At 44.3% G+C, this 22975-nt stretch overlaps 1 protein-coding gene across 24 annotated transcripts in view; it reads right to left on the reverse strand.

The window, feature by feature from the left end:
- Positions 1-22975, reverse strand: part of LOC112214809 (calcium/calmodulin-dependent protein kinase type II delta chain) — a 104681-nt gene that overhangs the window by 33391 nt on the left and 48315 nt on the right. For all 24 annotated transcript variants that reach the window (XM_042298429.1, XM_042298430.1, XM_042298427.1 and 21 more), the window contains 3 exons: positions 12952-13011; positions 7721-7775; positions 804-869 (listed from right to left, as the gene is read on the reverse strand). In XM_042298429.1, the coding sequence (XP_042154363.1) occupies positions 804-869; positions 7721-7775; positions 12952-13011 (181 nt within the window). The remainder of the gene's footprint in view (positions 1-803; positions 870-7720; positions 7776-12951; positions 13012-22975) is intronic.

Genomic DNA, 22975 nt, shown 5'->3' on the forward strand with positions numbered 1-22975 from the left:
GATTATTTGGTAAATATTTTCTTTACTCTTCTTGAACTACACTGTTGGTTAAGGGCTTGTAAGTAATATTTCACAGTAATGTCTAGACTGTTGGTTAAGGTAAGTAATATTTCACAGTAATGTCTAGACTGTTGGTTAAGGGCTTGTAAGTAATATTTCACAGTAATGTCTAGACTGTTGGTTAAGGGCTTGTAAGTAATATTTCACAGTAATGTCTAGACTGTTGGTTAAGGGCTTGTAAGTAATATTTCACAGTAATGTCTAGACTGTTGGTTAAGGTAAGTAATATTTCACAGTAATGTCTAGACTGTTGGTTAAGGTAAGTAATATTTCACAGTAATGTCTAGACTGTTGGTTAAGGGCTTGTAAGTAATATTTCACAGTAATGTCTAGACTGTTGGTTAAGGTAAGTAATATTTCACAGTAATGTCTAGACTGTTGGTTAAGGTAAGTAATATTTCACAGTAATGTCTAGACTGTTGGTTAAGGTAAGTAATATTTCACAGTAATGTCTAGACTGTTGGTTAAGGTAAGTAATATTTCACAGTAATGTCTAGACTGTTGGTTAAGGTAAGTCATATTTCACAGTAATGTCTAGACTGTTGGTTAAGGGCTTGTAAGTAATATTTCACAGTAATGTCTAGACTGTTGGTTAAGGGCTTGTAAGTAATATTTCACAGTAAGGTCTACACTGTTGGTTAAGGGCTTGTAAGTAATATTTCACAGTAAGGTCTACACCCTTGCTGTATTCGGTGCATGTGACTAATAAAGTTGGGTTTGATTTGAGTCTGTGTGAGTCTGACCTGGCATCTGCTTCGCTGTAGTACTCTCTGGCTACGATATCCTCAAACAGCTCCCCACCAGTCACCCTGGAAGAGACGGGAAAATGAGACATTGTTAATTCCAAGCGAGAAGTTGGGAAAACAGCGGGAGACCCGGAGAACAGTGTTGCAATTAGCTATGCAAATCTGCCATTCAGGTATCTTCAAGGAAGAGAGAGAAAGGATATGAGACATAAAAAGAGGTCATGAATTTAACAAAAAGACAACAATTATGCTTGTGCTTTCGGATCATTACAATAACACACTTCAATGGTGTTAGAATCTCAACATTTATTGTTCACACTAGATTGGAATGCTGTGTATTACAATGAGCTAAATGTCCCAAATTCCAAGTGTTATTTCAAGGAACTGGGCAACTCAGGAGATGGGAATGTTTCACGTAACCACTCTTGGCACGACACCAGACTAATATTTGTTCAGTGTGCACACACTTAGTATTAGCCTAAGACATCATTTCATGGTAAAGGTTATAGGGAACTGAAGGTCACAACAGTTCATCTCGAAGACTTCAGGTGTGACCATGCAAATATCACTCCAAGAAAATTTGTTTACGATTTTAGCATTTCTATTTTTAATTCCCATTCATTTGATAAAGTAGTCCCTCCTGTTTGTGTGTGACTTTTAGTTTCTCTTTTCGCCCATGCATAATTTTCTGTTCCTAAATTTAAACCACTGTTGCACAATACATGCTATTTTTTATCTTTATATAAGCTCTATTGTTACTTATCAAAGATTTGTCCCAAGTCATTGTCCCCAAAACTCTATCCTAACAACCTTTCTCTGGGCCTACTGTCACATCCGACAAACCACAGGCATTCTCGCAATGCTTTCAATTTGTTCCACATAACGCATTAGTAAGAAGTGGTCGTTCATTGAATGGAAGAACACATTAAAATATAAAATGGCAGGCAGGTGGATATAATAAAAGTATTTTAAATGTACCTCTTCTATTCACGGTCAATGTGATTTAGCTTCACTGCAGTTTTATTGTTTGTTGTCATTCTTTACTTGGGTAAAAATAGAGAAAAGCTTTCATCCCTGATCTGATACTTTTTTTTTTTAACAGCCCATTAGTCAAATGAAATGCAGCATTTAAAATATATTGGAACTGATTTCCCCTTCCAGCTATCAAATAAAACACTGCCAAACTGCTACCAACACACAAGAGACTGGTAGAAAGGAAGTCTTGGTCGTCTTCTGAAGTTATATTGATCTGTGTGTCAAAAATGTTTGAAATATGGATCCAATATGCGATGGTGAGAGAGTATAGAGAGAAACGAGAGCGAGAGAGAGAGCGAGAGAGAGAGAGCTGCAGTGAAGGAACACTGTAATCAAATCCCTCAGGTCAGGGTTCAAACTGATTTATAAGAGGCTAGGCAAACAAAAGTCTAAATCATAGTGTAATATGTCCCCTTTAGACCAGATGACTCAGATGTCCTCACCAAACTCTGGGGCAGTTGTAGGCTTTAACTTCGGTCTGAATACTTATGTAAATAACGTATTTTTTATTTTGAATACATTTGCAAACATTTCTAAAAGACGGTTTTGTTATGATTTTTTTTATTTTTAAAATCAATTTTAGAATAAGGCTGTAATTTAACAACATTTTGAAAAAGCCAGGCCCACCCACCGGGGAGCCAGGCCCAGCCAAACAGAATGAGTTTTTCCCCAAAACAGAGCTTTAACATTAGATTCTCTGGCAACAGCTCTGGTGGACATTCCTGCAGTCAGCATGTCCATTGAACAATCTCTCAAAACATCTGTGAAATTGTGTTGTGACAAAACTGCACATGGCCTTTTATTGTCCCCAGCACAAGGTGCACGTGTGGAATGATTATGCTGTTTAATGAGCTTCTTAATATACCACATCTGTCAGGTAGATGGATTATCTTGGCAAAGGAGAAATGCTCACTAACAGGGATGTAAACAAACTTGTGCACAAAATGAGCATATGTAACATTTCTGAGATCTTTTATTTCAGCTCATGAAACCAGCACTTTACATGTTGCGTTTATATTTTTTGTTCAGTGTTTGTGGCTTTTTTTCAAGCTTGACCAGCTCTGAACCAATGGGAAGTGTGATGCACCCTTTTCCATTGGTTATGTAAATTCCCCAGAAGGGAGCAGTGAAGTGACAAGAGAACAGAGAAAAGAAAGAGCGAGTTGATGGAGAGAAGACGGTAAACAGATGCTAGGAGAGGTCATCTACGGATCTGTGTTAGTTATTCCCAAGCCTGGAGAGATTCTAGAGACACACACACGGACAAAATATAATTAGTATTAGTATTCAGGTTTATCTAACAATGACTACATTTACAGTGTGCATACAACCAAGGAACATGGTGTAGCAAAGAGCTGAGTACACAGTACTCATACAGTACAGTACAGTACACCGGTACAAACACAAACATCAGTGATTCCTGTGTAAATCAAATCAAATCAAATTTTATTTGTCACATACACATGGTTAGCAGATGTTAATGCGAGTGTAGCGAAATGCTTGTGCTTCTAGTTCCGACAATGCAGTAATAAGAGCAAGTAATCTAACTAACAATTCCAAAAAAAAACTACTGTCTTATACACAGTGTAAGGGGATAAAGAATATGTACATAAGGATATATGAATGAGTGATGGTACAGAGCAGCATAGGCAAGATACAGTAGATGATATCGAGTACAGTATATACATATGAGATAAGTATGTAAACCAAGTGGCATAGTTAAAGTGGCTAGTGATACATGTATTACATAAGGATGCAGTCGATGATATAGAGTACAGTATCAACGTATGCATATGAGATGAACAATGTAGGGTAAGTAACATTATATAAGGTAGCATTGTTTAAAGTGGCTAGTGATATATTTACATAATTTCCCATCAATTCCCATGATTAAAGTGGCTGGAGTAGAGTCAGTGTCATTGACAGTGTGTTGGCAGTAGCCACTCAATGTTAGTGGTGGCTGTTTAACAGTCTGATGGCCTTGAGATAGAAGCTGTTTTTCAGTCTCTCGGTCCCAGCTTTGATGCACCTGTACTGACCTCGCCTTCTGGATGACAGCGGGGTGAACAGGCAGTGGCTCGGGTGGTTGATGTCCTTGATGATCTTTATGGCCTTCCTGTAGCATCGGGTGGTGTAGGTGTCCTGGAGGGCAGGTAGTTTGCCCCCGGTGATGCGGTGTGCAGACCTCACTACCCTCTGGAGAGCCTTACGGTTGAGGGCGGTGCAGTTGCCATACCAGGCGGTGATACAGCCCGCCAGGATGCTCTCGATTGTGCATCTGTAGAAGTTTGTGAGTGCTTTTGGTGACAAGCCGAATTTCTTCAGCCTCCTGAGGTTGAAGAGGCGCTGCTGCGCCTTCCTCACGATGCTGTCTGTGTGAGTGGACCAATTCAGTTTGTCTGTGATGTGTATGCCGAGGAACTTAAAACTTGCTACCCTCTCCACTACTGTTCCATCGATGTGGATGGGGGTGTTCCCTCTGCTGTTTCCTGTAGTGTTATAATATCCATCTGCGCGCGCACACACACCCACCCATTGAATAAGATCATTCTGTAATAAAGCAGTAATGGAGAGTGTGTTGGGGAGGAGAGCAGGGGGAGTGAGGACATGAAACAGATGGAGGAGGACGACGACACCGGGGGAACATGCCCGCTGCTAATCTCCCATGATGCCCCACTGACAGGAGGACAACACCGTCCTGCAATTTGCACTCGTGGAAATGTTCGCCAGCTTTGTTTACCTTACCTAAGCTCATGCCCTGTGTGTGTGTGTGTGTGTGTGTGTGTGTGTGTGTGTGTGTGTGTGTGTGTGTGTGTGCGTGCGCGTGTGCGTGTATTTGAAGAGTTACACTGTGTCTACAGTGATCAGATTTCTTCTCTTAGTCTCTTCTAAATGTGGGTTACATTGATTAAACCCAAATAACCTATTCACTTTTGAAGTAAGAATAGTTTCTAAATCCAATAACACTGCAGGCCTACTGAACTAGGTGTTTAAGGACACTGTACATGTCTTAGAAAGCCACAAAGAAATTGCATTGTTTCTGGTCACTGTAGGACATTGTGGCTGAAGCCATGTCTTGCATACACCACTGGTCAGATGGTTGGGGTCGACGGTGGGTTATACACCACTGGTCAGATGGTTGGGGTCGACGGTGGGTTATACACCACTGTTCAGATGGTTGGGGTCGACGGTGGGTTACACCACTGGTCAGATGGTTGGGGTCGACGGTGGGTTATACACCACTGTTCAGATGGTTGGGGTCGACGGTGGGTTATACACCACTGGTCAGATGGTTGGGGTCGACGGTGGGTTATACACCACTGTTCAGATGGTTGGGGTCGACGGTGGGTTATACACCACTGGTCAGATGGTTGGGGTCGACGGTGGGTTATACACCACTGTTCAGATGGTTGGGGTCGACGGTGGGTTATACACCACTGGTCAGATGGTTGGGGTCGACGGTGGGTTATACACCACTGGTCAGATGGTTGGGGTCGACGGTGGGTTATACACCACTGGTCAGATGGTTGGGGTCGACGGTGGGTTATACACCACTGTTCAGATGGTTGGGGTCGACGGTGGGTTATACACCACTGTTCAGATGGTTGGGGTCGACGGTGGGTTATACACCACTGTTCAGATGGTTGGGGTCGACGGTGGGTTATACACCACTGGTCAGATGGTTGGGGTCGACGGTGGGTTATACACCACTGTTCAGATGGTTGGGGTCGACGGTGGGTTACACCACTGGTCAGATGGTTGGGGTCGACGGTGGGTTATACACCACTGGTCAGATGGTTGGGGTCGACGGTGGGTTATACACCACTGGTCAGATGGTTGGGGTCGACGGTGGGTTACACCACTGGTCAGATGGTTGGGGTCGACTGTGGGTTATATACTACTGGTCAGATGGTTGGGGTCGACGGTGGGTTATACACCACTGGTCAGATGGTTGGGGTCGACGGTGGGTTATACACCACTGGTCAGATGGTTGGGGTCGACTGTGGGTTATATACCACTGGTCGGATGGTTGGGGTCGACGGTGGGTTACACCACTGGTCAGATGGTTGGGGTCGACGGTGGGTTATACACCACTGGTCAGATGGTTGGGGTCGACGGTGGGTTACACCACTGGTCAGATGGTTGGGGTCGACTGTGGGTTATATACCACTGGTCGGATGGTTGGGATCGACGGTGGGTTACACCACTGGTCAGATGGTTGGGGTCGACTGTGGGTTATATACCACTGGTCAGATGGTTGGGGTCGACGGTGGGTTACACACCACTGGTCAGATGGTTGGGGTCGACGGTGGGTTATACACCACTGGTCAGATGGTTGGGGTCGACGGTGGGTTATATACCACTGGGTTGGGGTCGACGGTGGGTTATACACCTCTGGTCAGATGGTTGGGGTCGACGGTGGGTTACATACCACTGGGTTGGGGTCGACGGTGTGTTACACCACTGGTCGGATGGTTGGGGTCGACGGTGGGTTATACACCACTGGTCAGATGGTTGGGGTCGACGGTGGGTTATACACCACTGGTCAGATGGTTGGGGTCGACGGTGGGTTATACACCACTGGTCAGATGGTTGGGGTCGACGGTGTGTTACACCACTGGTCGGATGGTTGGGGTCGACGGTGGGTTATACACCACTGGTCGGATGGTTGGGGTCGACGGTGGGTTATACACCACTGGTCAGATGGTTGGGGTCGACGGTGGGTTACACCACTGGTCGGATGGTTGGGGTCGACGGTGGGTTACATACCACTGGTCAGATGGTTGGGGTCGACGGTGGGTTACACACCACTGGGTTGGGGTCGACGGTGTTTACACCACTGGTCGGATGGTTGGGGTCGACGGTGGGTTATACACCACTGGTCAGATGGTTGGGGTCGACGGTGGGTTACACCACTGGTCGGATGGTTGGGGTCGACGGTGGGTTATACACCACTGGTCAGATGGTTGGGGTCGACGGTGGGTTACACCACTGGTCGGATGGTTGGGGTCGACGGTGGGTTATACACCACTGGTCAGATGGTTGGGGTCGACGGTGGGTTACACCACTGGTCGGATGGTTGGGGTCGACGGTGGGTTATACACCACTGGTCAGATGGTTGGGGTCGACGGTGGGTTACACCACTGGTCGGATGGTTGGGGTCGACGGTGGGTTATACACCACTGGTCAGATGGTTGGGGTCGACGGTGGGTTACACCACTGGTCAGATGGTTGGGGTCGACGGTGGGTTACACCACTGGTCGGATGGTTGGGGTCGACGGTGGGTTATATACCACTGGTCAGATGGTTGGGGTCGACGGTGGGTTATATACCACTGGTCGGATGGTTGGGGTCGACGGTGGGTTACACCACTGGTCAGATGGTTGGGGTCGACTGTGGGTTATATACCACTGGTCAGATGGTTGGGGTCGACGGTGGGTTATACACCACTGGTCAGATGGTTGGGGTCGACGGTGGGTTACACCACTGGTCAGATGGTTGGGGTCGACGGTGGGTTACACCACTGGTCGGATGGTTGGGGTCGACGGTGGGTTATATACCACTGGTCAGATGGTTGGGGTCGACGGTGGGTTATATACCACTGGTCGGATGGTTGGGGTCGACGGTGGGTTATACCACTGGTCGGATGGTTGGGGTCGACGGTGGGTTATATACCACTGGTCGGATGGTTGGGGTCGACGGTGGGTTACACCACTGGTCAGATGGTTGGGGTCGACTGTGGGTTATATACCACTGGTCAGATGGTTGGGGTCGACGGTGGGTTATACACCACTGGTCGGATGGTTGGGGTCGACGGTGGGTTACACCACTGGTCAGATGGTTGGGGTCGATTATATTGAAAGAAACATTGTACTTACAAGTCAAAGACCAGGTAGTGGAATCCCTCCTCTGATATGCTGTCATGGAGCCTCACTGTGTGAGAGAGAGCGAGAGGAGGGGGGAGGGGATGAGAGCAAGCGAGAGAAAGAGGAGTGGGGGGGTGAGAGCGAGCGGGGATGATGAGAGCGAGTGAGAGGGGAGGGGAATGGGATGAGAGCAAACGAGTGAGAGAGAGGGATGAGAGGAAGAGAGAGAGAAAGCAAAAGTCTGATTAGAAATTATGCCCTTCAGACGGAACCACTTAGTCATCCAGTCGGTGTGTGTGTGTCTGTGTAGCCCGCTGCTTGGCTGTGTGTGTGTGTGTATAGTCTGCTGCTTGTGTGTGCGTGTGTGTGTGTGTAGTTTGCTGCTTGTGTGTGTGTGTATATATAGTCTGCTGCTTGTGTGTGTGTGTGTATAGTCTGCTGCTTGTGTGTGTGTGTGTAGTCTGTGTGCCAGGCAAAGAAAAGAAAAAAAAAGTCAGTGAGGAAGAGAAACTCATCCATTACACAAATGACCCTGATTTAAACGTCCTCGCTCCTGCCTGACTCAATTGAATCCATAATAAACCTCGGAGGCCATACAAACTCCCCATTCATCTCACGGAGACAGACTCAGAACACAATTACAGCAGGGTTCACACCAATGGTACTACACATCCCAAACGTGTTCAATGGACATTTCCTTTAATGTGTCAGCAGATGTCTTGTTGATGTATTGTGTCATACCAGCCCACTTCCCAACACATCAATCAATAATGGAACGCTTAACCACATCAATAGCACGTCCTATAGTGTACAAAACGTTTCCATATGACGGACACATCATACAGGACGTATAAATGCTTCCTGTTGAAATATGACCCTGTTGAGAGTTCAGTGAACTGTATTTGGAGCAGTCTGCCTGGATGCATGTCGTTATATAACCCCCATGTCCTACAGTCTAAACATGAGGGGTTCACAACCAGGGTTCTTCTTAGATCCTCAAAGTTCTCTGAAGAACCTTAGAAAATTGCCCCCCAAAAAGGTTCTTCCAAGAACCCCATAGGTGGGGTTCATCGAGGAACCTCCTTAGTTGGTGGGGGTTCTTGCAGGAACCGAACTGCCCAACAGAAACATTTTGATTTGAATTTAAGAAGGACAGTAGGTACAGGCACTTAACTGAACATTGTAAAGATCTCAATATAAAAAGGTTTGTTCCTTGTATGATCTAAATTGATATTGTTTTATGATGATACCATCTATCTTTTCATATTTGTGCAAATCTTTCTTAAGACAGAAAATGGAATGAATGAATATGAATGAACAAAGAGGTAAGAACGTGTAGGCTATAAGAACATGTTGAAGGCTGGCTGGGTGCAGATGACTGAACTGCTGACTTTTGTGTCCGTGTCTGCAGGTATACAGAGGCGTACAAAGGTATGTCAATGTTGGTATTGTTATGTTATGGAGATCACATGTAGTATCCTCTTCCCTTTCCTCTTCAATGAATATCCCACAGGCCTCTACATTATGGACTTATAACGGTTTCCTCACAGTTTCAATCTGAAGAACCCCTAAATCCTCCAGGAACCGTTACTTATTTACAGCGTACAGCATCTTAATGCCAAGGGCTACACGGGTCATCATGCAGGAAACAGCCAGTCAGGTGTTCCCGTCTTTCAGTTGGTCAGCAGGACAGGCCGAGTGGTCAACAGGCCCAGCCAAAATATTGGTTCTATTCTTAGGGTTTTGGGTCTCTGAACAGGTGTCGCACACACCCAGCTATTTTGGCCTGATCCTCTGCACAGATGAACATAACCCTTGGAGAGGGATGACCATGAGGAGACCTTGCCATGGTTGGTAGGTTAGGTTTATATGGTACAACCAATTAGCCAGCCATCAGTGTAATTAACACACAAGAGGAAAACGACTTCCCTGGGTGATATTATACAGATGGATGGCAGTGACTGACCTTCAGAATGGAGCGACGGAGAGAGAGATGGGGGTGAGAGACGGAGGGCGGTGGGGGGGTTGGAGAAAGGAAAAGGTGGAGGTCCCCCCCATATCGTCTTGTTCTTCCGCCCCCTCATCCTTCTCTTCCCGGGAAAGAACAAACAGTGTGAAAACAACCACAGCAACACCCAGCGTGGTCGTCAAGTCTTACAGTGCCTTGGCCTCCGTGTGTCTCTTGGCAGCCCGCAAGGGACTGGGAGAACGCAGGCGAGGTCTGGTTTTAAACAGACTTTCAATGTTTATTTACCCAGGATCCACCTAAAAATGGCTTTGGGGCGTATCAAGGTTGGTTACCTTCAAAATGGGGATAGCCTACATGGGAGTGTGTGGAGGTGGGGGTTTATCCCTGAGGCGTGAGATATCTTAGGGATGGACACATTGCAGTTTTACCAGGCAAAATGCCAGTCCTTTCTAACTCTTTTTTTTTGTTGCCATGGATGATGGGACAGTTTCTTTGGCACAGTGGGCTGGCCAGGACTGAGACAGACGGTCAAGTGTGTGTGTGGGTGCGCGCCCGCATGTGTATTATGGAATAACAGTGTAATTGTCTTACTGCTACCAGTGAAGTGCCAGCTGGTATCATCGGACATGGCTCCAGTGTCCTGAAACACCACCCCCGTCTCAGTCTCCAGTATCTATGCTGCAATAGTCTGTGCGCCAGGGGCTTGGGTCAGTCTGCCCTATGTGGTGTGTATTCCTCCAGTATTCCTATCTGCTGTGTATTCCTCCAGTACTCCTATCTGGTGTGTATTCCTCCAGTATTCCTATCTGGTGTGCATTCCTCCAGTATTCCTATCTGGTGTGCATTCCTCCAGTATTCCTATCTGGTGTGCATTCCTATCTGGTGTGCATTCCTCCAGTATTCCTATATGGTGTGTATTCCTCCAGTATTCCTATCTGGTGTGTATTCCTCCAGTATTCCTATCTGGTGTGCATTCCTCCAGTATTCCTATCTGGTGTGTATTCCTATCTGGTGTGTATTCCTCCTGTATTCCTATCTGGTGTGTATTCCTCCTGTATTCCTATCTGGTGTGTATTCCTCCAGTATTCTTATCTGCTGTGTATTCCTCCAGTATTCCTATCTGGTGTGTATTCCTCCAGTATTCCTATCTGGTGTGCATTCCTCCAGTATTCCTATCTGGTGTGCATTCCTCCAGTATTCCTATCTGCTGTGTATTCTTCTCCAGTATTCCTATCTGCTGTATTTTCCTCCAGTATTCCTATCTGGTGTATTCTTCTCCAGTATTCCTATCTGGTGTATTCTTCTCCAGTATTCCTATCTGGTGTATTTTCCTCCAGTATTCCTATCTGGTGTATTTTCCTCCAGTATTCCTATCTGGTGTATTTTCCTCCAGTATTCCTATCTGCTGTATTTTCCTCCAGTATTCCTATCTGCTGTGTATTCCCCTCCAGTATTCCTATCTGGTGTGTATTCCTCCAGTATTCCTATCTGGTGTGTATTCCTATCTGCTGTGTATTCCTCCTGTAATCCTATCTGGTGTGTTTTCCTCCAGTATTCCTATCTGGTGTGTATTCCTATCTGGTGTGTATTTTCCTCCAGTATTCCTATCTGGTGTATTTTCCTCCAGTATTCCTATCTGCTGTGTATTCCTCCTGTATTCCTATCTGGTGTGTTTTCCTCCAGTATTCCTATCTGGTGTGTACCCCTATCTGCTGTGTATTCCCCTCCAGTATTCCTATCTGCTGTGTATTCCCCTCCAGTATTCCTATCTGCTGTGTATTCCTATCTGCTGTTTATTCCTATCTGCTGTGTATTTTCCTCCAGTATTCCTATCTGCTGTGTATTTTCCTCCAGTATTCCTATCTGCTGTGTATTTTCCTCCAGTATTCCTATCTGCTGTGTATTCCCCTCCAGTATTCCCATCTGCTGTGTATTCCCCTCCAGTATACCCATCTGCTGTGTATTCCTATCTGCTGTTTATTCCTATCTGGTGTGTATTCCCCTCCAGTATTCCCATCTGGTGTGTATTCCCCTCCAGTATTCCCATCTGTATTCCCCTCCAGTATTCCCATCTGGTGTGTATTCCCCTCCAGTATTCCCATCTGGTGTGTATTCCCCTCCAGTATTCCCATCTGGTGTGTATTCCCCTCCAGTATTCCCATCTGGTGTGTATTCCCCTCCAGTATTCCCATCTGGTGTGTATTCCCCTCCAGTATTCCCATCTGGTGTGTATTCCCCTCCAGTATTCCCATCTGGTGTGTATTCCCCTCCAGTATTCCCATCTGGTGTGTATTTTCCTCCAGTATTCCCATCTGGTGTGTATTTTCCTCCAGTATTCCCATCTGGTGTGTATTTTCCTCCAGTATTCCCATCTGGTGTGTATTCCTCCAGTATTCCCATCTGGTGTGTATTCCTCCAGTATTCCTATCTGGTGTGTATTCCTCCAGTATTCCTATCTGGTGTGTATTCCTCCAGTATTCCTATCTAATAATAATAGCTCCAGGACTGAGGACTGAGACACATGGCCACCCAAACCACTCTTCCTCCAATGGTCTCCCACGTTATACATTTTATCGCCAAGTCTTCTCATCGATAGACAAACAAAATGCCCCCCCCATATCATCGTCTTGTTCTTCCGCCCCCTCATCCTTCTCTTCCCGGGAAAGAACAAACAGTGTGAAAACAACCACAGCAACACCCAGTGTGGTCGTCAAGTCTTACAGTGCCTTGGCCTCCGTGTGTCTCTTGGCAGCCCGCAAGGGACTGGGAGAACGCGGGCGAGGTCTGGTTTTAAACAGACTTTCAATGTTTATTTACCCAGGATCCACCTAAAAATGGCTTTGGGGCGTATCAAGGTTGGTTACCTTCAAAATGGGGATAGCCTACATGGGAGTGTGTGGAGGTGGGGGTTTATCCCTGAGGCGTGAGATATCTTAGGGATGGACACATTGCTGTTTTACCAGGCAAAAGGCCGGTCCTTTCTAACTTTTTTTTGTTGCCATGGATGATGGGACAGTTTCTTTGGCACAGTGGGCTGGCCAGGACTGAGACAGACGGTCAAGTGTGTGTGGGTGCGCGCCCGCATGTGTATTATGGAATAACAGTGTGATTGTCTTACACCTACCAGTGAAGTGCCAGCTGGCACATTGAACAGAAAGAGGAGAGGGATTAAATGTGAAAGAGAGGGAAGAGGTTAAAAAAGTCAGGAGAAAGTGAGGAACTGAAGGTGGAACACTGATTCACAGATGTTAGACTTGTACAGTATTTGACTAACCGATATTGGGGTGCTTGAGCAGACGACAAATCCTGGCCTCTCTTTCCAGCTTCTGGTGATCTATAGGAGAGACAAAACAGAAAGTGTCAGTCTTTGAGGTGCACACACACACACACACACCTTAACCCCAAGGACTGTGGCATTCTCTCACGTTGTAGTTACGGAGTTAGTGTTATCTTCTCTTGGGTTGTAAGACAAGAAGCCTGATCCTGTTCTACTCCGGTTTTCACATAACAGTGACCACGCTAACAGTGACCACGCTAACAGTGACCACGCTAAAAAAGGTATTCCATGTGGCTTCCGTGTTCCATTCCCAGACGCCAAAGTAGCGTAAATGATACACAACGCCAAAAGTACAAGCCGAATCATGATCTGTAAATCCAGTAGGGTCAGATTACAGTCCAGTTTCCTGATACCAGAGGAATTGCTACAGTACAACAGTAAATCCCATCACTTTCACCTTGCAGCAGAATGAAATGAAGGGTCACCATAAATTCCCAATCCAACATGATTCATTAGGAACTAGATGAAGGGTCACCATAACTTCCCAATCCAACATGATTCTTTAGAAACTAGATGAAGGGTCACCATAAATTCCCAATCCAACATGATTCATTAGGAACTAGATGAAGGGTCACCATAACTTCCCAATCCAACATGATTCTTTAGAAACTAGATAAATGGTCAGTGAATGGAACTGAATGGCCTGTTGGAACAGTAGTGTTATGTCCTCTGGGCTTTACACACAAACACAACGGACGGATATCGTCGCTCTGTATTCGCCTTTACCTTCGCTCCTTTGTTTACGTGTTTTGATCATTCACCAGGTGTCTTAAGAGTGGAGCTACTAGGCTGATGTCAGTGAACTTGGCTCTCCACTGTGAAATCTGGTTCCCCCCCACTTCAGGGAAGAGTAATGTTAGCATGCACATCTGGTGAGCTCATCTAGACAGAGTATTTTTCACACTGTTTATATTCATCATGCTGCCAACAGGATATCAGGCCGCTGCAACACTTATTATTGCAAAGTGGTCGTTGCAGTCCTAACACTTCCATGTGTGAATTAAATGTGACGCGAGTTAATTGAGATGTCAATATCAAGTGCTATTCATTTCAACACGATACTGGTACCTAAACTGGCACCCCAGGGAACATTCTCATTTACTAAAAGGGTAAGTATTTGAAAACCACTTAAACATTTAAATTCATCAAGGTTATTCACTACTGCAATTCCTCCAGGTGTTGCTTTCATCTTTCATGTGGCCAACCTCTGCGACCAGTAAATTATTTGACTTGAATAAATTCAACCGACAGAACCAGGAAATGAACCAAATTTAAAGTGTAGCACGACGTGTCCTTCACAGATAAATCAAAAGTGGTTTGACAAAAGTTGAGGAGGCAAATAGCCACATGGTAGCCCTGAAACCAAGAGGAGAGCTCATTTTGAATTCATTTTGAACCCCAATTTGAAGAATTAATGACGGACTCGTTGCCGGCAAGTATGCTGGATTATTAATGCTTGATAAACAAGTTTGGCATAACGACAAAAGGTTACCTGAGGGACGCTGTGTGAGTGAGTCAGAGTTAGACAGAGTGTTCGGGACAAAGGGTTAGGAGAGCGCAGGGGGTTATGAATAAATGAAAAGGCAGGGTACGGGGCCTGAATGTTTATGTTACCTGTAGGCAGGGTTGGGGTCAATTCAATTTAAATTCCAGTCAATACAGAAAGCAAACCAAATTACAATTCAAAACTGTCTTCATTGAAAAGCATTGAAATGTCAGTGTACTTCCGGAATTGACTGGAATTACAATGGAATTGACTCTAACCCTGTAGGTAGGCCTTTGTCAACATGTGCAGAGTTGAAGATCCCCTTTCTTGCTGTGACATTTGAAATGTAAAGTAAAAGTGAATAAAGGAAGTGGTTCATGTTCAGGTTAGATACATGTGTTGTGTTCGGTGTATCCATGTGGAATTCCAAAGGCATCGCCATAGGCAATTCTATAGGGGTGCACTGCCATCTTTCACCTGCAGGGTGCGCTCAATAGTTCAGAACAGGTGGACAGGCAGGTATTGCGAGCGTGTGAGACTGGGTCAATGACCAGATCCTCATCAACTCTCTAGGTTATTGCCAGATCAATGCTACAGATATGTCAGTGAATCTGTGAATCTGTGAATGTGTGTGTGTGTGTGTGTGTGTGAGCCTAGGTCTCATCTGAGCCATATTGGACCATGTCTGATCCGTTGTGAGATTATTCTAGAGACCACATGCTATTTTTAGGACCTATGATGCATTTGTGCAGCTCTAATCCACAGTCAGATGTAAACTTCACAGGGCCTGGAAGCTTTCCCATCCAATCTGACTCAAATGACATAATCCTACACACACCAATCGGATGTCTATTCACAGCAGCCACATTTCCATTTCTCCAATCAGGTTTGCTTTTACAGGCCTGTAATCTGTGCTCCTCCAATCAGATGTGCTTTTCTATGGTTGTCATCCCTGCTACTTGAGCCAGATATTAGCGAGGCTACTGCATCACGAGCTCTCCAATCACGTCTTGTTTTACAAACGTCTAATCCCAAATCGCACCAATCAGATGTGCTTTTACAGGGCGGTAATCCCGATCGCCGGGCGGACTTTGGCGTGCTCCCATTCTCCTCCTGTCGCCCCCTTTCTCATCCCAAGGCGGCATGCTCCCAATCTGTGACATAACAGGATTTACAGCTGCTTACTCTCCTCCGTCTTCTTCAACATCATCATCATCATATTCTGACCCCATTCTGTTCCATACACCTTTAGTGAGTAGCTCTAGTGAGGATAAGGAACTCCCCATGTTATTACCCCATTCTGATCCATACACCTTTAGTGAGTAGCTCTGGTGAGGATAATGAACTCCATGTTTTTACCCCATTCTGTTCCATACACCTTTAGTGAGTAGCTCTGGTGAGGATAATGAACTCCATGTTATTATGGTATTTCATTTCCGACATGGGGATTTCAATTGACCTACACAGAGAGACCATGTAAACGTCAATGTTTTTTTCCCCACAAACACTTGACAAAAACATGATTTGCAAGATCGAACTTGAAACCCCTATGTAGTTCCTCAATCCGACTACCATAAATGATGTCAATCAGATGATGCATTTGGTCTGCAGCGTCATAAATGTGACACACAAAGAGACGGACTCGCCCTCCTTCTCTCATTAACAGCTTCAGGTGGAGTGATTTTAAAAATGAGCAACACAACTAAAACCGTGTGGTGTGATTCGCCCCAGAGCTGACCTATTTAAACGTTCGTCAGCCCCAGATGAGCAGAGAGAGAGAGAGAGAGAATGCTGTCAGGCCTGAGAAACAGGGGCAGCAGCTATTTTCACTGCAATCAACCCCGTCCTCAGTCACTGACATGATGAAAATCTAGCACATCTGGTACCGCTGCTGCCCTCAGGTCCAGTCGATTCTCAGTCCCCAACGCCTTGAAGAGGCCAATTTATCGGTGTCTTGACCTGTTAGGATCATTAATAATGATGATCCTCTTAAGGATCGGACAGTTTTTGGGATTTTTCACATAAAATGACTTACCCAAATCTAACTGCCTGTAGCTCAGGACCGGAAACAAGGATATGCATATTCTTGGTACCATTTGAAAGGAAACATTTTGAAGTATGTGGAAATGTGAAATTAATGTGGGAAAATAAACACATTAGATCTGGTAAAATATAATACAAAGAAATCTTTGAAATGCAAGAGAAAGGCCATCATTTATTATTCCAGCCCAAGTGCAGTTCAGATTTTGTATATACAAAATATACATGCAAAGTTGTATACATGCAAAGTTTTAGACTGATCCAATGAATCATTGTATTTCTGTTCAAAATGTTGTATCAAGACTGCAGACATGTGCCTAATTGGCCTATTAACATCTTTAAGTTCATAACTGTGCACTCTTCTCAAACAATAGTATGGTATTCTTTCACTGTAATAGCTCATGTAAATTGGACAGTGCAGTTAGACAAACAAGAATTTAAAGCTTTCTGCTAATATCAGATATGTCTATGTCCTGGGAAATGTTCTTGTTACTTACAACCTCATGCTAATCGCGTTAGCTCAACTGTCCCGTGGGGGACCCACCGATCCTGTAGAGGTTTTAAAGCGCATTCCCCTCATGCCATTCCTTCCCTACCTGTTGATGCAGAGCTAGGCTGAAGGTGGGGTGTTGTGATGGCTGAAGTAAGCCCAATGGTGACGAGCTGGGTACAGCATCCTCTTAAAGTTACAGGAGAAAATAAATGGAACCAGGATTCCCAAACCCCACTTCCTCTGCTTCTTCTGGGCGACTTCACACCAGACTGTCGGCCTTGGCAGCACAGTCAGACTGATTTAAATAGGGAGCCAATTATTTTCTGGAGACAGGCAGCGAGAAGAATAAAATAAATAAAAGGACTAAAAAGAAAAACAGCTCAACATTAAAAGCGAGACAGGAAGTTTGTGCAAGTCACCCTGAAAGTATCAGAGGATCCTGGGTAGTCCCTCATTAGAAGACTGCTTCAAAAGCAGACTGATCCATTTAAAATAAAATGGGCCATCATTTATCGCAAGAAGACATTGTCTTTACAGCACTTTGTAAGAGAAACAGATAGCCTGAATTAATTGCCATTGAAACTAGGCCACAGCATGGCCGGGTTTATAAACCCGATAACGCGGCATGCAAGTGAAGAGTGGCACACGTGTGTTGTCGGCTATACAGCCCATTACACACAAATGTTCCTCTTAAATGACATGCTGACCGCACCGCTCACATCGCGTGCGTGAGCGTTGCAAAACAAATTTAAACATGTTATTCAACAATTGCGTACACCAACCAAAGAGCGTCTGGGTTGCCAAGCACTAAAATAGAAGTCAGTTCTATTTGTGACGCAGAACGCAGCATTAGTTTATAGAAGCAGATACCCCACGGGCCATCTCCTCATTGGTTTTACCCACCTGGGTGATTGAAAGATGAACTGAGTTCACGTGGTAACTATTACAGTTAGATGCCAATCGCCATATAAAGTCCAAAGAAGAAAAAGCCTGGAAGGAGGAGATGACTAGAGACAATTCAGTTGACTGTTTTATGTGTGGATTAATTGTCAGAGTAGAGGACATTTGTGCATTTCAGGTAAAATAACAACCATATTTAAATCCCAGAACAAATTAGCTTGCAACAGCAAGCTAGCTAAATAGGACAACTTAGCTAGCAACTGAAAGCTAGCTAGCTAAATTGCCATATTTCAACAAAAAAAAAAGCTTTTCGACCAGTGCCCAAATTAATATAATTGGTTCAGAGTATGTTTTGATATTTTAACCTGCGTGTCTTGACAGCTTTTGGTGTGGAGAGACAAAATCAATTTGCGCACCATTGCGCCCGGCCGGTTTGGGTACGGTGTTAAATTATCTACGGAATTTGTAAATACAAAAAAAAGGTCTGCCAAACCCTTTCCGGCTAGATTGAACGATATGCATCTTCTAGAGCTCTATTGATGGGACAGGCACTTGCCAAAGTGTGCGATGACAGTGAAACACTACTGTTTTGAAAGTCTGTCTGTCCGCCTCCTGGGTGTGAGTGTGTGTGTGCGCACACTCTGTGGTTGCAGTCAAATGTCTTTACGCGGAGGGAGAGAGCATGATGCTCCTTCGTCTATGTGAGTCAATTTGCACGTCCCATTCAATGTGGTAATGATGAGTCGAAATCCACTTAGCCTATTGTTTCCTGGAACGTTCATTCATTTTCTTTAATGCCACGAAAACGAAGCTCATGCTTCAATGGGGTAGAAGTCCGTGAGTTGTTGTGGTTCTGGATGGCCGGCTAGCAACAATTACACAAAAACTTCCTAGTGGCTTCTTTCAGCACATTCATTTATTTTATTTTGCGTGTTTCATATGCAGCCACGAAGTGCTGGCGCATAGGCTTACTGTGCTTTGATAGACGAGCAGCGAGCTTGACTAGTTTATAAAAAGGTATGATAAAAGAAAACAGATTGAATTATTTAAAAAAGCTAACGATACTTGTATGTTATTTTGAAAGACATTGATCTAGGTCTAGTGATTTAAATCAACATGTTGACAATGGACCAGTCAACTGCTGTTTCCTGTGTAGCGAAGGTCATGATTAACACCTGTTTCATTCTTCAGTCATTCCTGTATTGCAGATAGCTGAGAAAATGCCTCTTAAATAGGAAGCTTGAAGCCTGTGGAAGTCAGACTCTTACAAGATTATTTAAGAAGAAATCTGTGGGTCAGTTGTTAAAAGACATTTTTTAAATAAATGTTATTATGCAATTCACAAAAGAGTAGCAAACACCGGATGAAATTCTTTAATTGAACTGATGCCGTTCTCGCTCTTCTCTTAACACGTATGGTCACAAATTAATGGAGCATCTGTTCTGTTTACTTAAGAGACCAATTTTTCCATTTGAAATAGTGCCATCACAATTGTTTTGATTTTAAGTGTAACCTTTAATACATTTAAGATCATTTTGGCACTTTCTGATGTAATAAAATACATAAATTGTGGCAAATTCATATCTTGCAGTAAAATACTTTACTCTTAAAAGAGAAGACACGTTAAATGTAAAAAAATAAACAATTTTGAGGTTTAATGTTCCCTTAGAAAATAGTGCTGATCATATAGGCCTTGGCCTAGACAATATCCAAAACTACTAACACGCTGGATTCATACATTCTCACTAGTTTAAATTGTAAACACAATACCATAACACATTTTTCCAATCTGGGAGGTAAACTCAATAAAGTATTCAATAATTGATGGAATCAAGGCGCTACAATGTGCCAGAGGCCACCAAAATAGAGCAAAAGTTCTTACCAAGAGGGACATGCCCCCCTGGGGATCCTGGCTGTCTACTTTCTCTTTTCCTATTTGGCTGACACACACGAAGACAGGCATTTCCCTCTACCCCTATCCCCTAAAGACCAGAGGCTAGCTCTAGATAGACGGGCACTGGAGCAGGCACACCCTTAGCCTCATGATACGGTGATGATGACTCGGTGATAAAATGAGTGTTTCTATGATGATGTGCTGCTCACCCCAGTGTGACATCATAGAAGCCTAAGACCCTCTTTTGCGGATCCATACGCTGGCCGCTCTTCAGCTCACACATGATCAATTTTAATCTGTGCAGCAGATTTTACAGACCCTGGCAGACCAAGGGCAATTATGTGATGAGACCAGAGTCGCGGTAAAGGAGAGAATCTGACAGAATCCCCATCAGAACAGACATTACAGAGATACAGAATGTAATCCTGGTAAATTCTACATGCACACCGTGATGGTCAGTGCAACCTACAGTACTTATGTAGGTTAGCCCAATGGACAAAAACAACCACGACTGGAGTTCACACACACATACATGCATAAAAAGGACCGGGGGGTGGGGGGTCCATATATAGTATGTCTGTCAAATGAGTCAACTAAATATGGAGAGCAACAGACTTTGCTAGTGTGTGTGGTCTTAGTCAACGAACTCCCAACCCTTGGCAGGAACAGGTAGTCAGTGCACATGTCACTGTAATACCAATGTGTGTCCCCTTCTCTCTCCCTCCCTCTAATCTCCTCAATAAGGGTCTGATTCCCAGGGGCGAGATAGTCTGCTACACTGTTCACTGACTTGTTTATGTGCATAGTCTCACAGACCCACTGTCAGACATAGGCCCTGAGGACATCCAGGATCAATGAACACAGCCTCCTTAATTAACACAACACTACCTACTATCCAACACAATAGCGGCATTATATTCCATACGGTCTGAATGTTGTTGCCCAGTGTTAAGTTAACCAAACTGTTCTGAGCACATATAGTACCAGTCAAAAGCTTGGACACAGCCACTCATTCAAGAGGTTCTTTATTTTTACTATTTTGTACATTGTAGAATAGTGAATACATCAAAACTATGAAATCACACATGAAATCATGTAGTAACCAAAAAAGTGATAAACAAATCAAAATATATTTTATATTTGAGATTGTTCAAAGTAGCAACCCTTTGCCTTGACAGCTTTGGCACACTCAACCAGCTTCACCCGGAATGCTTTTCCAACAGTCAGGAGTTCCCACATATGCTGAGCATTTGTTGGCTGTGTTTCCTTCACTCTGCGGTCAAACTCATCCCAAACCATCTCTCATTCGGGTTGGGTAATTGTGGACAATGGTATTTTACCAAATAGGTCTATCTTCTGTATACCACCCCTACCTTGTCACAACTGATTGGCTCAAATGCATTGAGATAAGAAATTCCACAAATTAACAAGGCACACCTGTTAATTGAAATGAAGTCCAGATGACTACCTCATGAAGCTGGTTGAGAGAATGCCAAGAGTGTGCAAATCTGTCATCAAGGCAAAAGGGTGGCTAATTTTGAAGAATCTCAAATATATTTGGATTTGTTTAACACTTTTTTGGTTGCGACATGATTCCATATGTGTTTTACTCATCGTTTTGAGGTATTCATTATTCTACAATGTAGAAAATAGTAAAAATAAAATAAACACCCTGGAATGAGTAGGTGTGTACAAACTTTTGACTGGTACAGTATGAGAGTATACAAGTCCTAAACCTACAGTGACATAAAATGTTCTGTAATTACCATAATGACAAAGATGGAGGATGTATTAAGGCTACAGGCACATAGACAGTTTTGCCATCAGTATGATGATTATAACAACAAAGTGTTTCCCATACCACAGAATGGCCAGGGGGAAATATTATGCAAAACAAGATGTCAACCTGTTTCAGGCAGAGAGAAAGATGGGACACACAGCTACAGCTTTGAATAACAAACAAATGTGTTAGAAAATGAGATGGAGGGATGGCAGGAGATGAGGGATGAGGGGGAGAGAGCAGTCAAATATCCTATCTGGAAATGCAGTCAAATATCCTACCTAGAAATGGTTTGTGAGTGGGTGAATAAATGAACAAACAAGCAAATGAGTGAATGAAAATGTTCAAATAAATGCAGGAGTATGTTATGACAAAGGCTGAATACGTGTCTGTAGCAGTTGCAGAAATGTCTCTTTCCTAAACCCTGATATTGATCCCCAGTCACATAGAGGCAGGAGAGCTGTCCCTTGTTCAGTATTCAGCTCGCACTCAGGTAGTCCGTCTCAGTCGGGCCTCCCCAGGCACAGACACTGAACACCAGTCCTGCTCCACACACAACTGGCACGCAGACACGTACACCTGCCTAACCCACTTAAAAAGCACACACACACAGGTAAGTAAAACAAACACGCTGCCTGGATGCAGCTAAAGCCCTAATCTCCCCTCCATTCTAGAGAGGATCTTCCTCTCTCATCACCCTGAGCCCTGGCCCAAACCGTCACAGACCAGACAAGGCGACCAACTTTTTCAAAGACCACACTACACAATAGCAGTGCTGGCTGAAATATGGGAACGATGAGAACACACCATCCTGACTCGCTGCTTCTCTCGGCTGTGTTGCCAAGGCAGCGAAAATAAAGTGTTGCAAAGGGTGGTCCTTAAGTCTAGACTGCCACTTCCACCTGCAATGTGACAAGACAGCAGGTATCAGAGAGGAGAAAGAGGGAGGGAGAAGAGGAAGGAGAGAGAGATGGGAAAAGAGGCAAAGAGATTTTAAAAAAAAAAGGTGGACAGAGAGAGAAAGGAGGAATGAGCGAGAGCGAATGGAGAGAGGAGAGAGAGAGACAAGTGGAGATACAAAAACTAGGGCCCTATGAAATTGTTTTTTTAAATCGAAAATTCAGTTGTTTTCTCCGTTTCCCCCAGTTTTTCACTCTGAAAATTAGACTTTTCTAATAGAAACAAAAACTAAATTGGATGGTCTAAGTCCAAAACAATGCTTAAACCACATCAGGAGACCACGTTTGAGATCTGGGGAAAATCCTTCTGGGTTTAATAACCCTTCGCACCAGCCAGAGACCGTTGTTATGTTAGCGGTCATGTGACTGCAGAGATTGCAAAACAAATGACCACTGGATTGACACAAAT

This window comes from Oncorhynchus tshawytscha, linkage group LG15 (assembly GCF_018296145.1).
Source record: "Oncorhynchus tshawytscha isolate Ot180627B linkage group LG15, Otsh_v2.0, whole genome shotgun sequence".
NCBI lineage: Eukaryota > Metazoa > Chordata > Actinopteri > Salmoniformes > Salmonidae > Oncorhynchus > Oncorhynchus tshawytscha.